Here is an 18495-nt window from a genome sequence, read left to right on the forward strand (position 1 = left end):
AAATTTTAGAAAATAATATATAATATTCCTGTCTGAAAGTTTTACATTTGTCCTTGTCTCCATTTTTTGTTTACAGACAGCTCCAGTGAAACGGTGCCCAATTTGGGTTTTATTCCAATGTCATCTTCTCTGGTTGATCAATTCGCTGGAGATATTTTGAAAGATTTGCCTTTTCTAAAGAGGTATGAGGCTCAAAACTGTGCCTTAATAAATACTTGTATGGAATACATGAGTTATTCAACAAAGCTTATTTGAAATGCAGAAGACTGGAGTACATGACATGTAGCATGTGTTTGTAATACACAATGAATTTAAAATCAAAACTTTCAGTGCCCTTTGGCCATTACTATGTAAAAATCTATATAGCTTTTAATCTTAGAGTAAATCACTACAGCTGCATATTTTAAATTAATGAATTAGTTAATGAATATTAGTTGATATTGATGGGACTGTTACAGACAAGGAGTAGATTTTGATTTATTAAACCTCTAATAAACTGCTCTTTGGAGTCTATCACCCACATGATTTGCAGAAAGAAGAAGGATAGCTATGATTTTCAAAAATATCATAAAATAAAATGTGTGCTGTGTTATATTTGGAAGTGTGCAATTTAAAATATGCCTTTTTTTTGTCTCACAGTGATGATCCTATCGTTACCTCACTGGTTAAACAAAAGGAATTTGATGAGCTTGTGCACTGGCATTCTCATAAACCCCTGAGTGATGATTATGACAGGACCAAATGTCAGTTTGATGGTGAGCTCTGTGACTCTGGTGAAATAAACTTCAATCTACTTGACTCTCTACCTTTTACTTGATAGTGGAAAATTATCATATCATGAGACACAAATTAAAGTTTTTGAATATAGTCTATGAGATATTTAGATGTGCATTGGGAAAGACCGTAATGATAACTTCTCTTTTTCTTTACTGACAGTCATACATATGTAGATATGTAGGTGTTTAGGAGAAAGTGATAGAAGTTGTTTTAGGGAAAGATGGTTTGTAGTTTAAGCAATGTATGTATTCCTTGGAATCAGATATATTGAGACCATAGTCTTTCAAGTAGTTTTACCTGTTTACACACCATCCGACTGACTGCATGTAATGAGCACCAGCATTCTATCTGCCTTCATGCTCAGGGTGGCTGAAACTGAAAAAGGAGGCCCATGAAACCACTAACAGTGGATCACCAGAGACTGAATTAGGGGTCTAGTCTTCATCTCAACTTTCTGTATCCCTGTGCTTGACGCCACCCCACTTAGAGTTGAAAAGACTTACTCTGAGAGTAATCTAGGAGTAGGCATAGCAAGTATGCTCATATGAAGTACTTATTAGCTTAGTATGTAAATAATGACCAGTGTGTAGGGGGATGCTTTTGATGAACCGTCAACATGCTTCCGAGTGGTTTGGTTTGATGTATATAGTTACAGACATAGAAAAATTAATCATCTTAGTTATTGCATTTCCATGAATATTATCATTTTTTATGGAGGTAAGGGTGTAAGACATACCTTGACTATGATTGGGACTTCTTTTTTTTTTTTTTTGAGATGGAGTTTCACTCTGTCGCCCTGGCTAGAGTGCAGTGGTGTGATCTTGGCTCACTGCAACCTCTGGCCCCCAGGTTCAAGCGATTCTCCTGCCTCAGCCTCCCAAGTAGCTGGGATTACAGGTATTCACCACCATAACCAGCTAATTTTGTATTTTTAGTAGATACGGGGTTTCACCATGTTGGTCAGGCTGGTCTCAAACTCCTGATCTCAGATGATCCACCCACCTCCCAAAGTGCTGGGATTAGGTGCCAGCCACTGCACCTGCCATTTATTGGGATTTCTTATTAGATTTTGCCAGTTTAGATGCCATGCTCTGGCCTCTGGCTCTGTGGCTATGGTCTGGAGTAAGGATTTTTTCTAGGCAGTGATGCAAGAAGTCAGAATATTTTAGATGTTTGTCTTCTTGACTCTGCTTCTACTTTCTTCTTAAACTAATTCACAGGGCACAGGACATAGGTAACGCCTGGAATCTGTCGTTTTTTTTGTTGCACTCTGATACCTGAGTTAGGGGGTAGACCATTAAAGTATGTTTTGTCACTTTCACCTTTTAAATAAGAGAAGGAATTATTATACGCAGATAATCTGATTTGCATTCTCTCTTTAGGAAGCATAAAAAGATTCAATTACTTTTCCACTAATTTAACTACTGGATGTGGGATAATATGAAGAATTGATGAGAATGCTATTGAAAAACTACAATAATGTTACATTTTAAGTCTTTTCTTTTTCAGAAAAATCTAGAGATCCTCGTGCTCTTAAATCTCTGCAGAAGTATCATGTTTTCCAACGATTTTATGGGAATTCATTAGAAACGGTCTCTTCAAAAGTCATCGTGACTCAAACTATTAAGTCAAAGAAAGATTTTAGTGGGCCCAAGAGCAAAAAGGCACATGTAGGTCCTATAAATTCTATCAAATTTAAAAATTTTTCTTTTTCTTTCCTCAAGTTGATATTAGTTATCCCTTTGGTGGTTTCTTTTAATATAATGCTTTTTCTTTATATATATGCATGTATTTTTATACGTGATTACTTATTCTTTTAACTACTTGCTGAAGAAGCCTAACCTGCATAAAAAAGTTGTAATGGTATTCTATACATAATAACATATATATCTATTTGAAGAATAATTAAGTGACTAAAGTTTTCGGTTTAGAAATGTTGAAATAATATTAAAAATATAGGCCGGGCACGGTGGCTTACACCTGTAATCCCAGTGCTTTGGGAGGCTGAGACAGGCAAATCATGAGGTCAGGAGTTTGAGACCAGCCTGGATGACATGGTGAAACCCTGTCTGTACAAAAAATACAAAAAACATTAGCCAGGCGTGGTGGCAGGCACCTGTAGTCCCAGCTACTCGGGAGGCTGAGGCAGGAAAATCGCTTGAACTGGGGAGGTGGAGGTTGCAGCGAGCCAAGATGGTGCCACTGCACTACAGCCTGGGCAACAGTGTGAGACTCCATCTCAAAACATATGTATTTGTTTATTAGTTAATAGGAGTGAAAATCTTTTTCATATAGGTGGTAAAAATAGATATGAAATATTTATCTACTTTTTTCTAAATTTTAGAAAGATTGTTTACACTTTTCCAAAGTATTTAAACGACTGATTAATCCACCCTGTTTTTAGGGTGGAAGGTTAGAACTCTCCATTTCCTCTTTCTGTGTGGGTTGGACCCCTGTGACCTTTCCTTTTTCCTTCTTGGGATGTTGTTCTTCTACTCTTTTCCCAAGGGGCATAACTGGGGAATTATTATTCCAGAAATAGATTGTAACTTTCCTTAGTTACAGTGTAAATTGAGTAACTTTCCTTACTCAATTTACATTGGAGTAGATAAGGAAAGTTACAATCTATTTCTGGAATAATAATTCTAATAGCTTATGATCTGAAAATTCTCAGTTGATAATTCCTGATAACATTAATGTTTAAGTACAGAAATTTTTATTTTAAAACTGAATTTTCTGATTTTATGACTTTAGAGGAAGGTCATAAAGGTTTCCATTTTAAACAAATAGGAAACTCGTCAGGCTTTAGCATCTTTCTGTGGACCTCAAAGTTGGAGATTTGGGAATGGCATTTATTTTCACGAAAAGTTTCTCCCAGGATCAAAGTTTTAATATAAAGAGAAAGTACCAACTTAACAAAACCAATCATGAATAAAGGCGTTTGTCACGTGTCTGCCTTAACAGATTGAAATAAACATGGTGAAGTTATCAGAAATGAAACCTATAAAGACCTCAAAACGTGTTTTTATTCTCACTTCTGAATAATTACTTTTGTGAAATTTTTGGCAAGATCAGGAAAATGTACATTGCCTCGTCAGGTCTTCAATGGACGTTGCAGAACTCTTAGAGACAGATACTTCATCAGTTCAAGGACTTATCAAAAAAAAGCTCTTTTATTTTCTGCTCAAGATAACATCAAAAACTAATTACAAATTACTCTAAAAGGTTCTCAGACCTTCTGTGAACCCTCTATCCTGGAACTGCTTCAAAAGTTCATCCAGAAATTGGGCTGCCCCATCTTTTGTTTTCAGAGTCAAAGAGAAGCCTCTTCAAGCCCAACTACATGATCATTGTTTCTCTCCTCCTTTTCATTTTTGTAGCTGATTTTATTGTCAGTGAGACTATTCAATTAAATAATTATGGGTGATAGAAGCTGCTGCTTTTCAGTTTTTTTTGGACATACTCAGTAAGTTTTTATTATTTCCCATAGCTATGAAAAAGCAACACAAAGGCATTTTTCTTCTCAACAGAAGTGTTACTTTCTTTTAGGAATAGGTCTTTAGATGCTAGGAAATGGTCTTGTGGGTAAGCTTGCTCTCCTCCTCCTCTTGGGGAGCAGCTTTCTGTAATGTTTGCAGGGGCAGTCAAATTGGTGGAGGGATCATTTGTAGGTTGCCATGATCCATGCTTTGGATCACCTGTTGTTTGCCCATTTATATTACTAGATTGATGGTCATTTTCATTTTGTCAAATCTGAAACATCTGGGCCTTGATTAGTTGGAGTCTTTGATTTTCATTCATTTATTTTGAGAGATGTTATGAAATAGTAAATTTGCAGAAATTCTTGTCACATAATACAATGTGTGAAAATAGAAAAATCTACATGGCAAAGGGTCAAAGGTAACCCTTGTACTATTGAGACAGAATTGTGCTAAATTGGTCCAACACAGCAAATTAGGAAGACTAAACACTGGGAAAGCTCAGACATTATTGATTAGAATTATTTAAGTTTCTAATTTAGAGACTCATGACCTAAAATTGACTTCCTTAAAGGCAAGCATTTACATACTAATTTTGTGACTAACCAGGAAAGTGGAAGACATGTTGGAACCCTCTTGCTAATACAACAATTCTCTAATTTATCTTTGTAGATTAATGAGTCAGCTTGGTAAAAGCATTATAAAAGTGGGTCCATACCATGTTTAAGTCGATTGGAAATGCTTATTGAGGAAGAGCAAATCAGTTGTATTTGTGTTGTTCCTTCTATCCACTCCTTTTCTTCCTCTTTCCTTGTTCGCTCATCAAACATTATGGGCTAAATGCGTTGCACTTGAGACGTACAGACAGCAAAGGCACATTCCTGTCTCAAGGATCTCAGTCAAGAGAGGAGGAATGGCAAATGAAATGACAGCTACAGTTTGTGTTAATGAGTGCTCCAATAGGTGTCTGAGCACAGGAAGAATCCATGACTTAGACTTCGGAGAGTCAGGGAAAGCTTCATGGAGGAAATATCTTAAAGAACAGGTAGAGATGAGGGAGGTGACTTGGGAAGAACGGAAGAGGACAGGGATTCCAGAGAGAGCAGCAGGTATCATCGCATGGAAACATGAAAAGAATGGTGGCCTCTTGTCTCTGATTTTGCGATATTAACTCTTTTTCTTTCTCGTTTATTTATTCATGAGACGGGGTCTTGCTCCATTGCCCAGGCTGGAGAGCAGTGGCCCAATCTCAGCTCTCTGCAATCTCTGCCTCACGGGTTCCAGGGATTCTCGTGCCTCAGCCTCCCGAGCAGCTGGGACTACAGGCGAATGCCACCACGCTCTGCTAATTTGTGTATTTTTAGTAGAGAAGAGATTTCACCATGTTTGCCAGGCTAATCTCAAAACTCCTGGCGTCAGGTGATCCACCAGCCTCGGCCTCCCAAAGTGCTAGGATTACAAGCATGAGCCACCGTGCCCGATGACATTTACTCTTTTATTTATAAACCACACCACTCAGAAATCTAGAAATTATCTACAGAGAGACTTTATACTCCCTAAATCAAATTGTCATAAGTTATAAATTAACAGAGGCTTAATTTACAAAACAAAAAAAGAAATTTTCATGTCTTCTCAAAATGGGATGATGGTCAAAGTCATCAATATACACTTAATATTGTCTCACTCATGACCTGTTATCTTGGAATATTTCTAACTTGTTTTAAGAGATTTTTTTTTTCTTTGGGGCAGGAGACCAAGGCTGAAATAATTGCTAGAGAGAATAAGAAAAGATTATTTGCCAAGGAAGAACAAAAGGAAGAGCAAAAGTGGAATTCTTTGTCATTTTCTATTGAAGAGGAAATGAAAGCGAATTTACATTCTGGAATAAAGAAGCTGGAAGACTTTCTGAAATTCTGTAAAAGTAGCTCTGTGAAATTTCGGGTGGAAATGGTGGGGTTAACTGCCTGCCTGAAAGCCTGGAAAGAGCACTGCCGCAGTGAAGAAGGTATGTGATTCTGTGTTTTCTTGTTTCGGTGAGTTGGAGAATTAATACAAAAGTAATGATGATAGTTGCCATTTACTAACCGGAAGCCTTGTATTAGAAGACTGACATGCACTATCCCGTTTTATGGATTATTACCTCTACAGTAGTTTCCTGCTCTCTACAGGGGGTGTGTTCTAAGACCCACAGCGATTGCCTGAAACTACGGTTAGGACCAAATGCTGCATACACGCTGTTTTTTCCTATTCATACATACCTATGATAAAGTTTAATTTCTAAATTAGGTACAGTAAGAGATTAACAACAATAACTAATAATTATAACAACTGTAATAAAAGTTATATAAATATGGTCTCTCTTCCTCAAAATACCTTTTTGTACTGTACTCATCATTTTTCTTCTTGTGAGAATGTGAGATGATAGAATGGCTGCATGATGAGGTGAAGTGAGGTAAATGATGTAGGCTATTGTTGACCTTCTGGTGATACAAAAGGTGCAGGATCTTCTGCTTCAGGTGATCCTGCATCACTAAGCCATGATGGAGCAGATGATTGATGTTAGGAGCAGACGATATTGATGATTAGGGTCCTCCATAGTTGAAAGATTTCTGATGAAATCTTTTGGAAGAACAACATTATCAGTAACTGTTGTCCCTTTTTTTTTCTTTTTTTTGATGGAGTCTTGCTCTGTCACCCAGGCTGGAGTGCAGTGGTGTGATCTCAGCTGACTGCAACCTCTGCCTCCCGGGTTCAAGTGATTTTCTTGCCTCAGCCTCCCAAGTAACTGGGACTACAGGTGTGTGCCACCATGCTCAGCTAATTTTTGTATTTTTAGTAGAGATGGAGTTTCACCATATTGGCCAGGCTGGTCTCAAACTCCTGACCTCATGATCCACCCACCTCAGCCTCCCAAAGTGCTTAGATTACAGGCATGAGCCACCATGCCCCGCCACTGTTTCCATGAAGGTTGCAATTCTTTTGTGATTATATGGGTGACTTTAATGCTGTGTTCCATCTGAGAATTGTATTCCATAGTTTTTTCTTTTAATATCTGTGTAATTTGAAACACTTCAGCAAATTCATGTTCTGCTTCAGGTTCTTCTTCTTCATCTTCCTCTGTAGTTGACTCAATAAGTTCTTCCGTTTCCTCACTTATTAACATTCCTTAATGAACTTCATTATGTTGTTTCACTTCTTTATCAAGCACTTTGCCAAATCCTTCTCTATGAGTTAGTCTTGCTGCATGAATTATTTTCCTAACTTCCCCAGTGATCCTCAAGAAGCCTTGAAAATCACTCAGGGCTTCACTCCATAAATTCTTCCAGCAGGCATTTATAATTTTTGGGTTTAATTCATCCATCGCATCTTTGGTGATTGTTATTGCATCAGCAATGGTGAATAATTTCCAGCACGTTATTATATCCAGATTAGGGTCTGCATCAATTGCTGATGGAATGTAATCAAACACCAGGCAGTTGTATGTGGTTTGACAAAATGAATGATGCCATAGTGAAGGTGCTGGCAGGTGCAAAAAGAACAACTTTTAAAGTTGTGGGGATAGTTAAGGGAGCCAACAAAAATGGTGAGGCACCCTGGAAGAACCTGTCATTCACTTCTGAGACCAAAGAGTAAACATTTCCATTTTGGGTAACACTGTGTTCCTGCTTGCCTAGCATGCTGAGTCCTTTCAAAGCTGTTACGGAAACGATGTGCTCTGCTTTATAATTTCCATAGCAGGTAGTAAAAAAAGAAAAGAAGAGGCAGAAAGAGGAACATAAAGGTGAAATGGGACCACATCAGGATGTATAAATTCACAGCAAGTGAAATGATCTTGTTCCGTAATACCTCCAAAGCGACAGTTCTTCTGAGCAAACCTACTTTATCTGTCAGTTTTGAGCATGTCCACACTTGGATCCATTTAACACGTGACCTCCATGTTCTCTCCAACACCCTGACCCCGCCCCCACCTATTGTTTCTACTGCTTAATTGGGACTGATCAAGTGTTATTCATTGTTTTTCCAAGTGAACTGCTCACTTATAAAAGCAGTGCATAACACTTAATCAGTATGAATTGTATTGCATTTCCTTTGTGGCCTCTTACTGCATTCAGTAGGTGTTTGATAATATTGTTAAATAAGCGAAATATAGATTGATTAGAAGAAACCCTGACAAGTATGATATAATTAGCAGAGCAGAGGAACAAAAAAGGATATGTATAAATATAAAGCAATGGAGAGAGATTAGCAAAGTCTTGAATGTGACAGTTGGAATAGATGGATTGAATTGAAGGGCTGCAGTGATAACTCCAAATATTTACCTGTGGGCAACAGTAGGACCCAATACATGTTGCTAAGGTTTTAACCAGATGTTTAAAGTCATAAAGATGTTTTCTTTGAACATAGTAGAAGAAATATGAAAATAATAGTCAGAGAAAAGATTGGTTATGAGCTTATTTATATTATGAACTATAATTTTTCCCCAACACTGACGTAGCTACATCTCAGTAATCCACGGAGATGATGAAGTGTGGATAGTTGAACTTGAATTTTATTTTATTTGGTCCTTTCTACTCCAAAACCTCCACTAAAGCCAAGTAAGATAGTAAGGCCATGTGGATGACTAATCTTGGATAATCAACATGAATTATTTTTGATGGCCTTTATAACAATTTTATTTATTCTTTACCAAGGTAAAATCACAAAAGATTTAAGTGTAGCTGTTCAGATGATGAAAAGGATCCATTCCTTGATGGAAAAATACTCAGAACTTTTACAAGAAGATGATCGGCAACTCATAGCCAGATGCCTTAAGTATCTAGGATTTGATGAGTTGGCAAGTTCTTTACATCCAACCCAGGTAATATTATCAGAATAGCTCAATTTCAACAGGATCATTATTAGGTATACATAAAGTGTTTTGCAAATGTAGTCATCTCTTCCAGATTTTTGCTTTTTTACAGAAAATACTATTATTAGTAGTAACCCAACTGCCCAATCTTAAAGTAATGCATAATTAGAAAATTTGTACAAATGCTTACCTGGGCAAACAGATTCAATGTCAGATAATCTCTGCAGACCCTTAAAACTAACCCTATACTTAATTCTAGCAAAACATCTTAAAACTATAGTGTGATTATTCAATTGTCTTTAAATATATCAGGTTGCAGCTACAAATGTCATGATGTATATTTGAAAATCTTGATGTCTACTATTTTTTCACAGTTAAGACAATAATTAAAAAAAATTAAGTTTAAAAGGTGGTAAAATGCTTTTCATAGAAGGTTCTCGGTAATATATGTTTACTTATTTCAATGCTATTCTAATTCACTGTCATTTTCAAAATGGACTTTCAAAATAATACAGGATGCAGAAAATGATGTAAAAGCGAAGAAAAGGAATAAGTATTCAGTTGGCATGGGGCCAGCTCGGTTCCAACTGCAATACATGGGTCATTACTTGATACGAGATGAGAGAAAAGATCCGGATCCCAGGGTCCAGGATTTTATTCCCGACACATGGCAGGTAATACTGTAACTGAAACAAAAATTACTGTATTTTGGTGATGCAGAGGAAGGCAACAAACCACACTGCCATGTGTGTACCTGTGCAACAATCTTACATGTTCTTCATATGTACCCCAAAACCTAAAATGCAATAAAAAAAGGAAAACATATCAAAAATAAATAAATAAATTAGTTAATTTAAAAAGAAAAAAAAAAAATTACTGTAATTTCTTATTATGTGTGATCTCAGTGGTTTCCCAGTATTGTGGCTTTACATATTATATTTGGCATGAACTTCTTGATGTCATTTAAAGATACTTTGTTATTGAAAATGTCAAATGTGGACAATTTTTCCCCATTTAAAGAAGGTGAGATTTTCTTTTATTGTATAGACCATTTCCTTGGAGGTCCTTTAATGGATTCATATGTTTAGCTCTGATGGTGTCTCAATTATCCGGCTCTATTATTATGGAGCAGCCTCCAGGTTTTTTCTATGTCAATAGAATTTCATATGTAAATGTATAAATGTGCATAAAGAAATTTGGGTAGTTTAAATAGTAGGCACAGTTGTTTAGATATTTACATATTGCATCTGTCACCATAGTAGGTAGCTATTCTAAAAATGTAAATAAAATTAATACTCATGGATATAAAATTTAGAAGAAAAGGGTGCATTTCTACATACATTGAACCATACAAACTTGCTGATAAATAGAACATATTAACCTACAGCAATGCAATTTTATAACTTCAGTCTAGTAGACTGTCCCCTTCAGAATCTGACTTTACCTTTCTTAGGATGGTGAGGTATGTTAAAAAGTTCATGCCTGCTTTTCATGAGCAGGAAGACTGGTTCTTTACTTCAGTGCTGGACGGGAGGCAGTAATGCTCTCCATTATTTCCATTCACACGGTGACTCTTCTGATGCCTAATTCACTCTGAGGTGTGTCCAGGAGTGGACCAGTTGGGGTTTTGAGGTGTTTTCCCACCTTCTGTCTATTATAAAGGCTTATAACCATTCTTTGGCTAGTCAACATCTTGACGAATAAAAGCATAGACTGCAGGGATGGAGCTCTCTCATGCCTGGCATGCTTCTATGTAGAAAGTAGAAGGTAAGTAGTAAATTGAAGAATATTTGATGTTTCTTCTTCTCAGCTGTTGTTTTCACCATCAGTCATATACATAGTGTCTACTTCTTAGAACTTAGGTTCTCAACTGCACTTACCAAACAACAAATAATTACAAGACATCTTCTCAATAATAAGATATTTTGTTCAGACATCCTCTCCATTTTTCACACATAAAACACACCTTTGAGATGTTCAGAAGCATAAAATGACATGAGACCTTCAGATTTTCCTATAGATCCTTTGAGGTTCAGAAAATCCTATTGGAAGTCTATTAATAGATTGTCTTTGTTTTGATGACATGCTGTTCACTTTCTTGACACAATGGTCTGGCCTTGCAGCGAGAGCTCCTTGATGTCGTGGATAAGAATGAGTCAGCAGTGATTGTGGCCCCAACGTCCTCAGGCAAAACCTATGCTTCCTACTACTGCATGGAGAAAGTGCTGAGGGAGAGCAATGACGGGGTGGTCGTGTACGTTGCACCCACAAAGGTAGCACTCAATATTCTCTTTCATTCCTGAACCTACTCTTTAAGAATAATGAACATGGTCACATGGTAGATCCAGTTCACTTTATTTTGTTTTTATTTTTATATTTTTTTGAGATGGAGTCTTGCTCTGTTGCCCAGGCTGGGGTGCAGTGGCACTATCTCAGCTCGCTGCAACCTCCGGCCCCCGGGTTCAAGTGATTTTCCTGCCTCAGCCTCCGGAGTAGCTGGGACTACAGACACGTGCCACCACACCCAGCTAATTTTTTTGTGTGTTTTTAGTAGAGATAGGGTTTCACCATGTTGGTCAGGCTGGTCTTGAACTCCTGACCCCGTGATCCACCTGCCTCAGCCTCCCAAATTGCTGGGATTAGAGGCGTGAGCCACTGCACCTGGCCCACTTCATTTTTTAACCTGCATTTTCTTGTTCTGGTTTCTGAAGCTAAAATAACATATAAATACATATACATATATATACATACATATATATACACACACAAAGATATACATAAAATAACATATACGTATTCAAAGTTTAGACATTGGGGAAAACCACCAAATATAGGAGGCATAATTTTTTTCTGATGCATAGGCAACGTTCTCTGTTTTTTCTTCTTCCTTCTGATGAATACTTTTTAAATTTCATTTTACTTTAGTTTGAGGATTATCAGTGAGGTTTGCAGGCTGAGTCGACTGTCTCAAAGAACATGTTACTGTGTTTAGAGTAATGAGTTGATGAAAGGGGTTACTAAGCTTTCTGCACTGAAGGCGGGACACACTTTTAGACAGTTCTTCTTGTCCTCTGAGATTTCAACTCTCCTTATTATGTGACGAATGGATCTTTTCTTTGTCAACCAGGCCCTTGTTAATCAAGTGGCAGCAACTGTTCAGAATCGTTTTACGAAAAGTCTGCCAAGTGGTGAAGCTCTCTGTGGTGTTTTCACCAGGGAATATCGTCATGAGGCCTTCAACTGTCAGGTAGGGTATTTTAATTAATAAGTGTGTTATCAAATTATATAACTGCACTTATGTGTCTCTTTGACTAGAGTTTCAACATCTTCACAAGGCCTTGTGAAAACAGTTTCCTTCAATTTATGAAAGATAAAGTACTTTTAGAGAAAATGTAATATTACTACATTTCAAATAGTGAGAACTAGAACTCATCTTTTTTTAAGGACACTGACCTTTGGATTTCTGATTTCATTTATAGTTTATTGCATCATCTTGGTTTATAAATGGATTCAAAATGATCTAAAGAATGATAAGTTACGGGGCCGGGCACGGTGGCTCATGCCTGTAATCCCAGAACTTTGGGAAGCCGAGGCGGTTGGATCACCTGAGGTCAGGAGATTGAGAACATCCTGGCTAACATGGTTAAATCTGGTCTCTATGAAAAATACAAAAAATTAGCTGGGTGTGGTGGCACGCACCTGTTATCCCAGCCACTTGGGAGACTGAGGCAGGAGAATCACTTGAACTTGGGAGGTGGAGGCTGCAATGAGCCAAGATCGTGCCACTGCACTGCAGCCTTGGTGACAGAGCGAGACTCCATCTCAAAAAAAAAAAAAAAAGAATGCTATGTTATAAAAAATTAACAAACCTCAATTTTAAATCAATTACTTTTTCTTCATAAACATCTGTTAAGGATACTCATGATTTAGACAATGTTGAATTAGGGATAGTATACCTGGTGTTAAATTGTAGACAGTTTTCACCCTTATGAACTCACAGATCAACAATTAAGAGTAAGTAAGAGTGAACACATGATTATAGAAAACTGCATGGTAGACGTGGAGATGTTCTACCCAGATTGCCTTTCAAAGAAGGGCTTGATATGTGGAGTGTGGTTAAGACAGATGCCAGCTATCAGCTCCCCCAGTTCTACCTCCACAGTCTGTACCCTGCAACCGAGCTAAGTAGAGGTATAAACAGTGGGCCGAGCAATCCTCACTCCAGAGCGCTAAGCCAGGTTGGCTGAGGCTCCATCAGGCCTGCCTTACAGTGAGGCTTCTCCTGCTGCTCATTTCTGCTTCCCTGCTCTTTTCACACTAGTAGATTCTTAATAAACACCTTTCAGTCCAAACTCTATGTCAGGGTTAGGTTTTAAGGAACCAAACCTGTGACCATGAATAATTTCTATTTTTAAACTCTGAATGATCATAAACAAGGATATAAGCTTCAAATCTGATTTTCTACCATTTTTTGTCTATCAATCAATGTCAGTTTTATATGGTTCAAGTGACTATAGGACAGTTTTGATGAAACCCTGAATTATCAGAAGCAATGTTATATGCCAATTATCAGCAGGTATATTCAGGACTCATAAGTCTATCTTATATATTCTTGTAACTATGTTTACACATAGTAACTGCTCAAAATGTTACTTCCCACAATATAATTTTTTGTAGGTACTTATTACGGTGCCTGCCTGCTTTGAAATTCTGCTGCTTGCTCCTCATCGCCAAAACTGGGTGAAAAAGATCAGATATGTTATATTTGATGAGGTAGGTTTGGTGTTATTTCTCTGCTTAATTTCCTAGTGTGCATTTCCATAGTAATAAAGATATTTGGTGTTTCAGGACATTTATCCCCTTGGATGAAGTTCAGATTGAGAAGGCCCCCTTTTCCCCCCGCCGAGTGCTTATTTCTTTCTAGGAATTACAGTTTTTTGCTCTCTTTTCCTGTTGTGACTCAATAGGATATAATGGTACACCCTGCAGAGTTCTACAAGGGAGAGGAAACTTTCATTGACAACTATTTCAGAGGAAATAGAATTCAACCATCCTGGCACAAATTTCCTGAGACAGAGATTTCAATCTAATCTTTTACCTCTAAAGTGGAGAGCTTATAGCTTGCAGCGAACACCAAGAACGAAGTACTCAGACAGTTCCAGCTGAGCAGGGCTGGGGGGAAGCTCTTCCGAGAGAGTCTGCCCCAGCATTGGTCTGCCAAGTATTTATGAAAGGGCTTGTGTTAATTAAACATTCACTAGATGGTCATTTGAGGTGGGTTGCTGAGGCACCTGTGACCTTGTACACACTCAAACAGCATTTTCAGGAGGCTGTTTTCAGCGTTCGTTATCACACCACGCACTCCACTCCTTGGCCTATTTCAGGGTCAAAGAGTTTCATTCCCATGCGCAAATAACATACACACAGTGCCTCAATATTTTTCCTTGCCTGACCTCAAATGCCTTGTACATAAGCGTGAATATGTTGCCATGCGCCCCCACAGAAAGCAAGTAATTTTTGGCTCTAATGATGATGTCAATTACATAAGTTATTTATCAGTCATGATCCCAACAGATATTAAATGATACCCTTGAAATACAATTCAAGAAGGACATTTTTTTCAAAAGTGTGTGTGAGGGAATTCGTAAGGGTTAGTGAGTAATTTAGAGCTAGTAGTTTACCTCTAGGCGTGGAAGCATTATGGAAAGGCAAAAGGAAATTCCAATTGAGTTGGCCATAGCTGACTGAGTGAGGAGCATAGCTGATTCAAGGCAGCTTTGCAGGAAAGAAGCCAATGGAACAATGACCTCATCCTCATTCTCTCCACTTCTGATCTCTGGCCAATGACCTCCATGGGCCAAACCCAGTGGAACCAGAAATTATAAGAGCCCTTTTGAGGAAGTGCCTATAGATCAGTTTCCCTGGGAAGAGAGAGCAAAATAAAAAACAATGTAGATTTATAGCAATATATTGGGACAAAGGAAAGATACTTAGCAAAGTTAAATTGCAGCATTAGTAAGAATATCTATTGGTCATGCGCAGTGGCTCGCACCTGTAATCCCAGCACTTTGGGAGGCCAAAGTGTGTGCGTTCAACTTACAGAGTTAAACAGATGTGTGAATGCAGCAGTTCAGAAAACTTTAATGTGCAGAATGTAAAAACAGACATATCCAACAAAATACTAGGATATAAGAAATAGCAGTTAAGACTGCATCTAAAACACTGAAGAAACCTTTCTTTCAAACTGCTCTGCTGTGTGTTCATTCACCTAAGAGAATTGCATCTATGTTTAGATTCAGCGAGTTAGAAACATGTTTCTTCCAGGAGCTGCTACTGGATATTCCAGAGTGAATGGGATTATATGAGGTGGATTGTCTGAGGTCAGGAGCTCAAGACCAGCCTGGCCAACATGGTGAAACCCCATCTCTACTAAAAATACAAAAATTAGCCGGGCATGGTGGTGGGTGCCTGTAATCCCAGCTACTCGGGTGGCTGAGGCAGGAGAATCACTTGAACCCGGAAGGCAGAGGTTGCAGTGAGCGAAGATCGTGCCACTGCACTCCGGCCTGGGTAACAAAAGCAAAGCTCTGTCTCAAAGAAAAAAGGAATATTTATTAAAAGAGATTTAAAACACTATAGAAAGATATATTTTTTGACTCCATGGAATTTTCCATTCAAAGGGGAAAAGGTTAACAAATCTCTGTAACTTACTTTTCATTGCTGTAAACTTGGAGCTACCAAATAGGCTGTGCTTTGGATTTGTTTGATGCTGATTTATTATATTTATTTTTGGTTAATCTCATATTGCACCATGAAGGCCTTGAATATTCTTGTTTTAGAAAATCCAACAACTTTGTCTATGTAGTCTAGAACTTTGATTAAAATCTCATCTCAAAACTCAGAATTAATATGACTTCGGGTATTTCAGCTTTTCCAATTTTATATGAGGGATAAAACAGAAAGGTTTTAAGGGCTAACATCTATTCTGGCAGAATCAGGGAAAAGTGCTATCTAGTGCAAAGCATAAGGTCAATATTTGATGGAGTGGTATTTTATATGACCAGGACAAGCCCATATGGGCAGTGGGGATGCATATTCTAAATAGGTATATAATTTGGCTCTGATAGTAAGTCTTTTTCAGTTGATTGCCAGGTGTCATAATTTAATCTGTTTAATGAAGACCACATTTGAGACTCTTTTCTGAATCTGGTTTGATTTGCTCATCCATTTATTTACTCGGCAGATATTGAAGGAGTGCTTCCTCGGTGCAAGGCTTTGTGTCAGTGGCTAGGAATAGAATCTTCAGGACTAAGGTTACAGTTTACTTAATACCTTTTGTATTAGACACTGGAGCTGACAGCAGTTTACTCAAGAAAGAGGAAATAAACAAGTGAGCTCACAGATGATGGTGCCAGCTCACGTTGGTGCAAACCGTGAAGAGAGAGAGCAGATTGTTGAGACTGCAGTCATGGTAGGGTGGCAGGAGGAGGCAACTGTGGAAGAGGTGGTCAGAAAAGACTTTTTTTTTTTTTTTGAGATAGAGTCTTCCTCTGTTAACCAGGCTGGAGCACACTGGCGCGATCTCAGCTCACTGCAAACTCCGCCTCCCAGGTAGCTGGGACTACAGGTGCATGCCATCACACCAGGCTAATTTTTTGTAATTTTAGTAGAGACAGGGTTTCACCATGTTGGCCAGGATGCTCTCGATTTCCTGACCTCATGAACCACCTGACTCGGTCTCCCAAAGTGCTGGTATTACAGACATGAGCCACAGCACCTGACCCAGAAAAGTCTTTTTTATGGAGTGCCATTGAGCTGAAACTTACAGTTTGAATAAGAGATCGTAAGAGCATTGTAAGCAGAGGGAACAATATATGGGAGAGCTCTTAGGTAGGAAGGGTGTGTTCAAGAAACAAAGAAAAGGTAATTCTTTCTGGACCACAGGAAAGGTGGAGACAGTGGTTTGAGATAAAGCTAGAGAGGCAGCAGCGGCCAGATGATGCTAGCCATTAAACATCCCATTAAGGAGTTTATAATTTATTCCACATGCAAAGGGAAGATAGTAAAGCAATTTATTTGGTGACATGACTTGATATAATTTTTCTTTTCAACATTTTTCTTTTGGCTGTGATGTGAAGAAATTAAGGGCGAATAGGGACGCTGGTATAGTAGCTGAAGTAGCTCTGCTGAGATGTGACAGTAGCTTGGTTGGTGGTAGACATGAAGAGAAATCCATTGATTTGAAAGACATTTTTGAAAGTAAAGTAAAGCAGAATTGTTGGTGAATTGGTTGTGGGGATTTTTAATATTTCTTTAATATGTCTTTTTTTTTTTTTTTTTTTTTTTTTTTTTTTGATTGGTTGCCATTACACCATTTTCTTTTCTTTTTTTTTTTTTTTATTTATTTATTTATTTATTGCATTTTAGGTTTTGGGGTACATGTGAAAAACATGCAAGGTTGTTGCATAGGTGCATACGTGGCAGTGTGATTTGCTGCCTTCCTCCCCTTCACCCATATCTGGCATTTCTCCCCATGCTATCCCTCCCCAATTCCCCACCCCCCCCGCTGTCCCCCCCACTCCCCCACAACAGACCCCCATGTATAGTGCTCCCCTCCCTGTGTCCATATGTTCTCCTTGTTCAACACCCGCCTATGAGTGAGAACATGTGGTGTTTGATTTAATATGTCTTTAAACTTGGTCACTTAAAGGCAATGGGAAGGCATGCGTGACAATTTCAAGATTCCATGTCTTACTTTCAGTTGCTATTTTGAAATCAGCTTTTCAGTTGAGAATTTTTTTTTCTTTAATAGGTTCATTGTCTTGGTGGAGAAATTGGAGCAGAAATCTGGGAGCATCTCCTTGTCATGATCCGATGTCCCTTTTTGGCCCTTTCGGCTACCATAAGTAATCCTGAACATCTCACTGAGTAGGCATTTCGTTCCAACCTGGACAGAGTGTTTATCTGTTTTAATGTTTGAATTTCATAATTTCTCTCTGGGTTCTGAAGAGCTTCATAATTTTCTAGTGAATTTAATAGTTTATTTCTGGATCTTCAAGAAACTGCACCTCTCTACACCTCCTGGCCATTGCTGAGGAAAATCAAGGACTTTCCCACCGAAATCTGCAACTGAGTAGGAAATTTCCCTTATACCAAAAATGATTCATCAGAAAAGATATATTTATGTTCCTTTTTTTGTCCTTCACCAAGAAATAAAAAATAAAATGCTATAATAACACCCTCAGACATGGGTCTTGTGATCCATTTTCCTAGTTTGTAGAGATGTTTAGAAAGCTAGCAAATCCTTATTAGTTGAAAGCCCCATATCATGTTGTCATTGGGCTTGATTTTTGCCTACTAAAAACCATTTTTTTACTTTATAATATTTAT

At 38.0% G+C, this 18495-nt stretch overlaps 1 protein-coding gene across 3 annotated transcripts in view; it reads left to right on the forward strand.

Moving 5' to 3' along the window:
• Positions 1-18495, forward strand: part of LOC105720595 (DExD/H-box helicase 60) — a 104483-nt gene that overhangs the window by 37289 nt on the left and 48699 nt on the right. For all 3 annotated transcript variants that reach the window (XM_012457209.3, XM_064371037.1, XM_064371036.1), the window contains exons 11-20: positions 77-182; positions 640-755; positions 2287-2447; positions 6006-6261; positions 8948-9114; positions 9621-9779; positions 11229-11378; positions 12233-12352; positions 13783-13878; positions 17918-18033. In XM_012457209.3, coding sequence (XP_012312632.3) covers positions 77-182; positions 640-755; positions 2287-2447; positions 6006-6261; positions 8948-9114; positions 9621-9779; positions 11229-11378; positions 12233-12352; positions 13783-13878; positions 17918-18033 — 1447 coding nt within the window. The remainder of the gene's footprint in view (positions 1-76; positions 183-639; positions 756-2286; positions 2448-6005; positions 6262-8947; positions 9115-9620; positions 9780-11228; positions 11379-12232; positions 12353-13782; positions 13879-17917; positions 18034-18495) is intronic.

This window comes from Aotus nancymaae, unplaced genomic scaffold, assembly GCF_030222135.1.
Source record: "Aotus nancymaae isolate 86718 unplaced genomic scaffold, 86718_ANA_hifiasm-v0.15.2.pri h1tg000115l, whole genome shotgun sequence".
NCBI lineage: Eukaryota > Metazoa > Chordata > Mammalia > Primates > Aotidae > Aotus > Aotus nancymaae.